Source organism: Indicator indicator, chromosome 9, assembly GCF_027791375.1.
Source record: "Indicator indicator isolate 239-I01 chromosome 9, UM_Iind_1.1, whole genome shotgun sequence".
Lineage (NCBI taxonomy): Eukaryota > Metazoa > Chordata > Aves > Piciformes > Indicatoridae > Indicator > Indicator indicator.
Window position 1 is genome coordinate 13,903,211 of NC_072018.1, and position 11,679 is coordinate 13,914,889.

The 11,679-nt window shown below is 38.2% G+C and overlaps 1 protein-coding gene across 1 annotated transcript in view; it reads left to right on the plus strand.

Annotated features, from left to right (window-relative positions):
* Nucleotides 1-10,464, plus strand: part of SH3YL1 (SH3 and SYLF domain containing 1) — a 38,218-nt gene extending 27,754 nt beyond the window's left edge. The window contains exon 11 of the mRNA XM_054383769.1: nt 9,990-10,464. Coding sequence (XP_054239744.1) covers nt 9,990-10,189 — 200 coding nt within the window. The 3' untranslated portion in view covers nt 10,190-10,464. The remainder of the gene's footprint in view (nt 1-9,989) is intronic.
* The last annotated feature ends 1,215 nt before the right edge of the window (nt 10,465-11,679 follow it).

Sequence of the window (11,679 nt, forward strand, 5' to 3'; positions counted from 1 at the left end):
ATTTTTGAATGGTTTGTAGTAAAAATTAGGAAATTAGAGTGAAGTCATACCAACATATCATGCTTATTTTTTAAGGGTAAAGCACCATTAAGGTAATGATTCTGATTCACAGCAGTTAAAATGTGAAATTCTTCATATAAATGAACAAATGTTAAAAGGTACAGGTTAAAATCTTTTGTCTGAGGCCTTTGTAGAGCATACTGCTTAATTTTTAGCATATTTGTGAAATACATGCATTAAAAGCTGTTTCAAAGCTGGTGTGGTGCATTAGACAGTAGGAGGAGGACAAAGGCACGTTTAAATTGCTTTCCTATCTACCTGTCTAGAAAAGCCTTTGGGAGTATGGGAGCCTCTGCTTCATTAATACTAATAGAAGTGAAACAGGAGTTTTAAGTACTTCAAGGAAGTGATAGATATGCAGGAATTCTATCCAGACTGCAGCAATATGCCCTGTGCTTGATTGAGTTGAAATGAAAGCTAACACTGATCTAAGAAATGGAGATTGTTTTGCAGTATCTAAGTGGGAAGGTAAAACTCTGATAATAATTTCCTTTCTTTGGGAATTCATTAACTTTTACCCTGATGAAACGTCCACTTTAAATATTTTTTCATGAGCAGTAAAATTAAATGCCTTCTCATTAACAATTGCATTGCCATATTAGGCAGCCTTCACATACTTTTTTCCTAGTTTTTGTTTCTTTAAGATGTTTATCTGGAAATGAGCTCTGCTTATGTGGAAAGAAAGTAAGGTAGTATTAATTTGTTCATACTCTGAGAGCCTTGCACTCCTCCCTTTCCCGTTAGAGATGCATATTTATCTTTTGCTATATTTAACAAGGAAGATGTCTAAAGAATATAAAAAACAAGGAAATGGAAACTCTTCTACAATGAAAAATAGAAGGGTAAAACTTGCTTTGGCACACCGTTTCCAGTATTGGTCCTTGCCATAAGGTTCAGACTATGTCTTCCCTACTCCTTCCACCAGTTCTGCCATTCGTCAGGTACTGCAGAAGTGTGAGGAAGAATTTGAGAGTAGTGGTACAGTTAGATTTGGAGCAGCAGAGAAAATTTGGAGTTATCATTGGGGTGAAAAATCTGCCTTCAAGTTTATTGGACAGTTTGGAGTTAGTGGCCAAATCCCATCTGCAAGTTCACATTAAACTAAAGGTGTTTGTTCACTTGTTTGGTTGTTTTTTCCCCAGAAGTGTGGTTACTGTAAGCTTTTTCTTTGAAGGAGCATCTACACATCCAATATTTCACTTGAACTAAAAGCATGCATCACATTCATAAAAGTATGAAGAATACTGCCAATTCCATACTTTAATTTTAGCTGACAGTTGCAGAACTATTTGATGTTTCATTTCATGCACTTTATCATAACCACATCCTTTATATCCAGGCTGGTGTAGTAACCATTGCTGAATACTTGGCTGTGCGAGCCTGGGAAGCACAATGTGAACACAGATTGGGTGGCAGTGGCAATCCAAGACACTTCACCCTCATGGAGGGGTGGATGCTGCAAGTTGCAGAGTTTGCACTGATTAGTTTGGGCTCTCATTCATGGGTTTGTGCTGTTTCTAACAGCTGTTCTGTGCTTTCTTTGTCCTTTCTCCTACCACCTTTCTCCTTCTACCTTTCTCCTACCAGTTACACTGTGATCAAATGGTACAGGATTGGGCCATGGGATACTATAAGTAGAAGTACAGTTGCTTGGGTGACCATTAGACAAGAGGAAGGGAACATCTCTTGAATACCTTTTGAAGTTCTAAACAGATGGAACCCATGGTACTGGCAAAGTTAATGATTTCACTAATTGTAGAGTAACATAACAGCAATGAGAATAAGTAATTGTGGCAAGAATAAATCTTAGCATAAATCCCAACAGCCTCTGAGTGCCTTAACCCAATTGAAGTTAACAAGGGTCTTGTATGTATTGCAAGTGTTAACATAATATAAATAAGTTATAATGGAAGTGCTAAACTTCGTATTAAGATAGTTAGGAAATAGCATTTTTAACAGAAAGCTGTTTCTGAATCTTTTTTAATTATTTGCAACTTCTTTTGGGTTTTCATCTAAATCAGTTTTGTCTCATGCTTTCCTTTCTTTAGCTAAAATGCTTTTTTTTGTCTTATTCTTTTGTCTGGTAGTAGTAACTTCTTTCATCTGAGTTTTATTCTGTGAAGCTCATTTTCATTTCCCCTTGAAAAGAGGCTTTCTGTTCCTGGTCATCCTGTTTTTCATCCACTTGCAAACACTGGTGATGAGGATTGTCAACAGCACTTCAATAATATGTATAATAATATTGTTTTGTCTATCTCATACAAAATACTTCTATTATTTTTAACCATTTGTTTTACCCAGTGCAGAGCCTTTCTCCATGTGAGGCTGAAAAAAAAAATTCCATCAATATTTTCACAAAGCATTGCCCTAAATAACTGGCTTGGGTTTCCTGCCTTTTCTTTAGTTTTTCTGAGGCTTTAGTTTGCTTCCCAGACTGGGGTAAAAGCTAAGAGTTGTATCAAGTCAATGAGCTCGCCTGCCAATAACATATTAGCAGGACTTTGACAATACTGGGATTTGAGAAGCAAAATGTAGAAAGGGTATTCAGGTTGAGATGTTGACTCACTACATGTAGAGGAACCATGGAGAAGCTTGTCAACATAATAAATTGTTCCCCAATGGTCAGTTTGACCTGTATAAAACATTGCTCAGTTCTCATTTCTGTACTTTTCAGAATACAAAATTTATGCTTAGCATTGCATCTCAACTTTTCCATTATCATTTCAGCACAGGCATTATTTGCATTAATGTAGCCTTGAATATAATAAAACCCTTGACATTTATGTAGTTTATCTGACTATCTCAGTTTGAAAGAAAATTTAAATTTTTTTAAAAGGCAGAAAAATCCAAAAAGTAATCAGCAAAAGTACTGTTACAAAATTGACTCTTGCAAGCAGGAGGCTGGGTTTTTTTTATATCCTAAATATCAAATACATCCACAGATGCTTGACAAAAAAGGCACTTCTTTAATGCAAAAGCTGAGTATGCTGAAACAAAGATAGAAAGCATTCCATCAGCAGATGAAGATGATGATCCAGCATGTTCCCTAGTAGGCCATAAACTCAAAACCAGTGAAATATGTTTCATACTGAATGAGATTAATTTGCATAGTAACTTTAACTTTAAATATAGTCAGATCTGTTTCAGCCACCAATGAAACCACCAGATTTGTTTGCTAGACTGTTCAGTAGTGACATAAGCTGGTGACATGGAAACTATATTGGGGTGGTCCATTTCCAGCTCATGTGGAAGAGGTCAAAAATACTTGAGCCTTTTTCTGCATTCTGTGAGTCTGTTATTAAAATGTGTATAGTACCTGCAGCTGATGAATTTCTTACCTGTTGAGGCTCTGGAGCAAAATAGAGGATACTGTACCTTGTACAGAACATCTGTGGCTAACTTTGCTTTCTCCTGTCTTAAACAACAAGTATTAAATACAGAATAGTTCTTTACCAGCCATCATCTCTCTGTTAATGGAGAACACAGTTACTAAGTAATTCCAGGAGTCCGCGGAGGGCTTTGTAACACTGGAAACTTGGACAAAGTACCTAGTTGAAGTAATACATAAGTCTAGCTTCAGAAAAGAGGGGTTTGCTGAGTTAGTTCAAGAGGAAGAGGGTGTCACATTTGGGTTTGCACTCCTTTCCGGGACTGGGGTGTACATTTAGTACCAAGAGGTGTTAAAGAGTGTAGTTCCTGGGATGATACAGTCCTTTCTTGATATCATCCAAGGGACAAACATCAGGTCTTTTGGATGTAGGACACTTCTTTTCCTGTAAGTGATTGCAGAATTGAGCAAAGCAAGTGGTGCCTGCCCTTCCTCTTCAGAGCAGGCTTGTGTAACTGATAGAACACAGGCATTTGTATGAGCATTTAAAGGGGGTGTCAGTAAAGCTCAGTTACCCCAAAAAAATCCATTCTCATTTTCTTATTTATGAAGAAGGAAATGTTTTCAGTGTTGAGAATCTCCAGAAGCCTTCTTTTCAGAAAGTAGGAAAACACAAGTGGGTTTATTTACTTACCCAAAACAAGCCATAGTTAGTGGCAAAACAACAGCTAAGGCGAGAGAGTAGTTGTTCTGAGTGTGATTTGTTGAATATCATGTCTCCTGACCTTTGATCAAATGAACATTATTGGAGATTAATTGGATCGGTGGTGGCATATGACATACTTCAAGTATCTGTACAGAAAGATTTGTGCTTATATCTGATTATAGCAGATTAGTACCTGTAGATATAAAATGTCAAATCTACTGTGCATGTTTAGGCCTTTCCAAACATCTGTTCAGTGAGATCTGAGGTGGTTGTTTTGTGTATGCTGAGGTTTTTTTGAGATGAGTCTACATTTTAAAAACAAAATTAAAAAGGCCATTAAGGAAATTAGTAGTTTACTGTGGATAGGATATTTGAGATTTCACTTTTAAGTTTGAACAAACACTTGGTTTGTAAACAGCTAAAATGAAACTTGTAAATAGGCTCTGGAAGCTGAGATAAAATCCTTTCTTCTTAGTTTAAAGGCTGAGAAATGGAAATTGAAGCACATTAGGTGGAAAAAAGGAACTGGTCTGTCCACTGGTGTGAGTCAAGAACTAAAATTCTTTTTGTGATTTCTAGGATACAGATGGGCTACTATTTTTTCTTTTTGAATGAGAGTTGCATGGACTTTCTTCAGAAAGTCCCAATGTGTAACATACAACAATATGCTTCTGCTTTTCTCCCCTTTCCCCACTCACTACTGGCTCATGTATTATCTTGTCATGAGGAATAAAAGCCATGACATCACTTCTCTCTTCTTCTGTCTGTAATGTATGGCACTTCCTTTCATCCTCTCTTTGAATTTTCCTTATTTCATTTCCATCTCAAGTCTTGAAACAGACCAGTTGTCACTTGCCAAAGACACTGCTGCTTTAGGTTTATCACAAGGCATAGTGAATGAGAAAGCCTGAGAAAAGGCATTGCCCAGTAAGTGTAAAAGTATCCAGTGAACTATACCTAAAGAGGTCTAAATGACCAAAATGCCAATTTTCCTGAAGTCACATGAGATAAGATTCTCCTTTGTGTTTTTTATTATTGCATGAAGTCATAAATTGGATATTTTGAGGCAATGTTTTTTTATAACATCACTGTGGAAATATTTTTTCTTTGTTTACATTCTGGCAAGTAAAGGAGGTAGTCTATTTTAATAAAGGAATTACATCATACATGCAAGAGATTTTTAAATTTGAGGAGATATCCAAACTGCTTGTCACATACATTACAAGCCACGTATTTTCTAGTTCAAAAACAGAATACTGTTTTCTGTTGCAATTTTCTTCATTTCCATTGCCTTCTAAACTCTGGGAAAATTAGTTGTAATAAAAACTTTTTTTGTTAGAACAGAATGTTAGGGGTTAGAACAGACCTTGAAAATCACTAGTCCACCCACCCTGCCAGAGCAGGATCACCTAGAGTAGGTCACACAGGAACATGTCCAGGTGGGTTTTGAATGCCTCAGAAAAGGAAACTCCACAGCTTCTCTGGGCAGCCTCTTCCTGTTCCATATGCACGCGTGTACACAGCCAGGTTGCATGGGAGATTTGCAGGACCCAGTAATTAAGCCAGTTCTTCAGCCTGCTTTGGATGCTTTCTGAACTCTAATTATGAACTCCATACTCATCGTTTCTGGGCAAAAGCCGAGTGTCCCACAGAGGGTAAAAGGCTAAGACTTCTGACTGGTCACTGCTAGTTACAGCTCTCATCCTAAACCTGTGAGCAATACCCGAGGCTTTCAATGCCTCTGAACGTTGTACTAGTGATAGTAATCCTTTTTGATACTTGACTTTTTTAAGAACATGTTTACATCTAGCTAGATTCATTAGCTGTTTTCTCTCTATTGGTCTGTCTGTTGGTTTGCTCTCCTCCTGCACAAATTATTCATGTGGGTGCTTAGTTTTCTAGGTCTCCATTTAACCACTGGGAATTCTATTGCAGCTTTTTTGTAAGCTGACACTTTTTGGTGGAGCCTTTGTGCCAGCACTGTAAAACTTCTGCCATCTCTGATGCTGAAGACTCATCTGACTTTCAAGGTTTCCTATGGCAGCTACAGTCACTTCTCTCCACTTCTTTACAAAATACAAAATAGAAATTACTTAAGGGGGCCTACAGGAAAGCTGGTGAGGGACGTTTTAGGGTGTCCAGTAATGATAGGACTAGGGGTAATAGAAAAAAAAATAGAAATGGGTAGATTCAGATTGGATGTTCTTCACCATGAGGGTGGTGAGACACTGGAACAGGTTGCCCAGGGAGGTGGTGGAAGCCCCATCCTTGGAGGTTTTTAAGGTCAGGCTGGATGTGGCTCTGAGCAACCTGGTCTAGCGTGAGGTGTCCCTGCCCATGGCAGGGGGGTTGGAACTAGATGATCCTTGATGTCCCTTCCAACCCTAACAATTCTGTGATTCTGTGTTGAATGTGTTGATCATTCAGATTGACTTTCGGGAAACGAAAATTATAGCCATGCATCCTAAAGTTGGCACACAGAAATTGAGTAAGATAGACTATTCATACACCTACCTAGGCTGACACATTTTCAAATGGTGCAGTACATCCCAGTAGAAACAATGTTGTAGTCTTTCAGCTTCAAAAAGCTGATGTAACATGCCTGTTCTTCTCTAAAAAAAAAAAAGTCTTGGAATCAAAGTATGTGTTTACTAATACTTCAGAGGTTCACATTAGAATGTGAAACTAGTGGCTACATCCACTAGTAAGTTAAAGAGTATAAAGGCACAGACCCAAGCAATCTAACTCAGTTACCTATCTGGTTGTGTTGTTAGTAAGTTCCTTGGTATTACTCTCACCTAGAACTTTCCCAGATAATTCATGGGTATGGATTAGGAGTTACACCAGTATAGAAATAAGTAGGTAGTTTGAATGTGGCTTTCCTCTTTTGATGGTGAATATTTACTAGTGTATATGTGGCCAGTCTGCACAAGTTGACCTCAAAGGCAAGGAAAGGCTCTGGCACTCTTCACCCCTTCATAGAAATGTAGCCAGTGTATCTGCTCTCTAACAGCCTCCTAGAGTATACTTTATTCTGCTGTAAATGTGCTGAATTAAAGATAGTTTTATCACACTCGTCACTCTGGGGCTGGTACTGCAGCACACCCAAGAGGTTGTAAATTTACTCTATTTTATACCTCATCAAGCCCTTAAGCCATAGCAGTAGTCCTTAGCAAAAAGTTCAGATAATTATGGTATGTAAAGATAAATAAAAATGAAAGAATATAGTGGTCAGAGCAGTTTGTTACCCAGCATATGCCATACCTGTGTATGCTAGAGCACTGAATATGTCTGCTGGCTGATGCACTAATTCATCTTCAGCCACAATGTCTCTAGTTCTGTGTTGACCACAGAAGTTTGTAGAAGTGTGCTGAATGTATTGGGATACCATTAATTAAAGATTTTCCACAATATGATTTCCTTTTATTCCAGTGTGCATACTCATAAATCTCAATGATTTCAGTGTCAGATGCTGTGTCTAGTAGCACTGTAGCACCATCTTGTGTGAGCTGCAAATGTGGTTTCAGTAGATTTATTCAGCAATCTGCATGTTGACTGCCACAATTTTCCTTAAAACCTTTCTATATAAAACTGAACTGAGGAAACAACAACACAAAATAACTTGCCCTTATGTGTGTTAGATTTCATAACACTGCATTCATTTAAGATACTTATTTGTTAGGATAATCCATGGAAATACAAGGCATGGGGTGCTGCAATCTGGAGGCAATAAATCTGTATTTTATCTAGTTTAAGCCAAAAAAAACCCCAACAGAATTAAAGCACAGAAATTAGAATCTTTGTGAGCAGTTAAATGAAACTATATTATGGGAAAGAGCTGCTAGGAAAGGTTAAGTAGGAATTGTTAAGAAATACCTGGTAGGAGTAAAGCTGGAAAATGCTTTTAAATGATAGCAGGTGCAAATGGGGCAAGTGTTCATTATCACAGAATCAGAGAATGTTATGGGTTGGAAGGGACCTTGAAGGATCCTCTAGACCAACGTCCCTGCCAGAGCAGGATCACCTAGAATAGGTCACACAGGAATGTATCCAGGTGGGTTTTGAATAACTCCAGTGAAGGTGACTCCACAAGTGATCTGGGCAGCCTGTTCCAGTGTTCTGTCACCCTCATAATGAAAAAGTTTTTTTCCTTATGTTTACATAGAACCTCCTATGCTCCAGCATGTACCCATTGCCCCTTGTCCTATCATCGGACATCACTGAGAAAAGCCTGTCTCAATCCTCCAGACAGTCACCCCTCATTAATGAGGTCACCCCTCAGTCTCCTCTTCTCCAAGCCAAAGGGACTGAGCTCCCTCAGATCTCCTCATAAGGGAGATGTTCCACACTCTTAATCATCCTTGTGGCTCCGTGCTGGATTCTTTCAAGCAGTTTCCTGTCCTTCTTGAACTGAGAGGCCCAAAACTGGATGCAATTTTTCAGATGTGGCCTCATCAGGACAGAATAGAGTGGGACCTACTTGAGCTACTAACCACAGCCCTTCTAATACACCTCAGGATGCCATTGGCCTTCTTGGCCACAAGAGCACATTGCTGGCTCGTGGTCATTCTCTTGTCCACAAGTACCCCCAAGTCCTTTTCCCCAGAGCTCTCTTACAGATCAGCTGCCAACCTATATTGGTCCATGGGATGGTTCTTTCCCAGATGCAAGACTCTACCCTTGTCCTTGTACTTCATTCGATTTCTTCCTGTCCAACTCTCCAGCCTGTCCAGGGCTTGTTGAATGGTAGCACAGCCCTGTGGTGTGTCAGCCACTCCCAGTTTTGTGTCATCAGCAAACTTGCTGACAGTGCACTCTGTTCCCTCATCCATCACCTGTACTGCTTTGAAGTTGCTGTGTGTTTGCAAAGTTACACAGGCAGAGGGGCAAAAAGCGGGAAGGGAAGTGAATTAAATCAATTTTGTTATATGACAGAGCAAACGGTGATTGGAGACATGATTGTGGTACATAAGATGCACTCCTACACTTGAAAATCTCACACGTTTCTTTTTTTACACCTTTTTATGCTTTTAGTTGTGTCTGCTTTCCCTTTGCCAACCGGAGATATTAATTGAGATGAAAAGTTCAATAATGGTAAACACTGAAATACTGGATTTAAAAAGTGTCAACAGGAACGGAGGCTGGATAATGGTATCCAAGACTTTAGATTATTTTAAAACTGGTTCAGAAGACTTCTGGCGTGAATCCAATCCCAGATAAGGACTGAAAGAGTTATAGAAGAGACTAGGAGGAAGTGAATAAAATACGACTCTGCAAGCCAAGTCACTTCCAGTATATCAAACCATCATCAGTTCTTTCCACTAGCACATTTCATGTGTTTCATTTAACATGCAAAATACACCAAAATCTTAGACACTGGAAACTTTCTGGAATGAGAGGGGAAGTGCTGTGGATATTTCACATTTTAACATCTTATATCCTGAGTATTGATTTAAAATATAAATCAAATCCTTGCTTTGAGTTTCGCAGTTTCTTTGAAGACACTGACACAGACAATATGTAGCAAAACTAAAACCTGGAAGTGGTGTGATCTGTTCAGTAATCGTTCGGGAAGCACTCACATTTTCTTCAACACACCACTTTTGTTCATACTGTCTCTAACCATATGAGGCATATAGCAAAATAGCTGGCTTCTATTTTGTATAGGGTACTACTTTATTAGATAAACTGTAGTGAGAGGCTAGAATCAAAATTTCACTTACCTAATAATGTAGGGGAAATTGAGAGTGTTTTTCAACAGGGGATAAATGCTCAGGTACATTATTTTGGTGTCTTTATCACTGCTTTTTACTGTGATTTGAGCATATTCTATTTAAGAACTTACAGTATTTGCAATTTAGTAATTTCCTTTTCATTTAAATTCTTTCAATGTAGGTAACTCTTGGAGTAATCCAGTAGAAGTGACAGCACTTTATTCATTTGAAGGACAACAGCCAGGTGACCTGACCTTCAAAGCCGGAGACAAAATCACAGTCACGACAAAAACGGATTCCCAGTTTGACTGGTGGGAAGGAAGAATAGGAGGACAAACTGGCATCTTTCCAGCCAATTATGTTGCCATAAGTAACAGCTAAGTTTCTGTGGAAGAAAAAAATTGAAGCAGTAATATATCTACTCTGAAAAATATATTTTATCCTTTCAGGTTATATGAAAATAAGATTCTTGGTCAAGACTATCTTATCACAACATTGAAAAGCATTAAATAATCTTAACTTTCCCTTAAAACTATTTCTTAAATGAAGAGTATATGAGTTTATGATGTTCTATATTTGAGCAAGTTGCTGTATAAAAAAACCTCCCAATTTCTGTCTGGTGTCAGTTCTGTCTTGCAACATGGATTTATTTTTTATATGAGGAAAAAATTACAATTTTAAACTAAATATGCTGAAAACCCCACTGATTTCTATTGCATTATAATTTATGGTCTCTTTCTCTAATAAATGCGCTCAAATTTGCTGCAAACCATGTCTGAGTTGGAGTCATTTACTTTAACTAAACACAGATACTGTTTTGCAGGTATGGCAATGGCTGAATAAATTGCTTTTAGATTTGGTTTTAAAAATCACTTTAGGCATTGCAATCTACGTTAGGTCTGGTCCCCAGTGTTTGTCCTTGTTAGGCATACAAAGACCATTCTTCAACAACTTAGTAACAGTTAAGCAGTTCAACTTCTCTTATGGTTTGTCTTAAATTGCCCTTATCTTTGAAGAATTCAAGCACTTGTAAAAGTTTGTTTGATAAAATGTTTGGAAAGTCTCTCACAGAAAATACATGGGCTTATGGTGTCCCTTGATTCCTGTAGGAACTTATTCCACAAGAGGAAATTAAGAAAGAGAAATCTCTGCCTGGTTCACAAATGAGCTTGCATAACTCTTCCTGCATCTTCCCATTTAAGATTTTGCAATCTTTAAAGAAAGATTAGCATGAAGTAAATTACAGAGTAAATAGAGTAAATTATTAACAGGGAAGATACATCTGTAGAACATATGCAGTTGTCATGTATTGTATGGTCATTCTCAGATTTCAACTTAATTTTGAGTATTTTTGTAAACCAGCTTCATTTTACAGATGCAGATATTTTCTTGAAAGTTGATATGACAAATCAGGCCAGAGGTGAGAATGAGACTTGGAGGTTTAAGGAACCAGTTTAGTTTCCTTTTCATTGCTGGATACGCAGGATTTGCCTCTTGTATAGGGTTAATGCCAAGATGACAATTATGTTTCTTCAGTCTCAGCTTTCCCCACTTGAAAAAGTATTTCATTAAGTTCTTGTTTCTTCTAACAGTACCGTGAGTATCAGGTGGAAAGTTAGTGTGTGTTATCTTTCCAGAAACCATTTTGGAGTTGATCTGATATGATCTACCAAGGAAGGACATTGAGTTGCTGGAAAGTGACGAGAGAAGGGCAGTGGAGCTGCTGAAGGGCCTGGAGAACAAGTTTTCTGAGGAGTGGCTGAGGAAACTGGTTGTTTAGTCTGGAGAAGAGGAGGCTGAAGGGAAACCTTCTTGCTCTCTACAATTCCCTGAAAGGAGGTTGTAGTGAGATTAAGGTCTGTCTCTTCTCC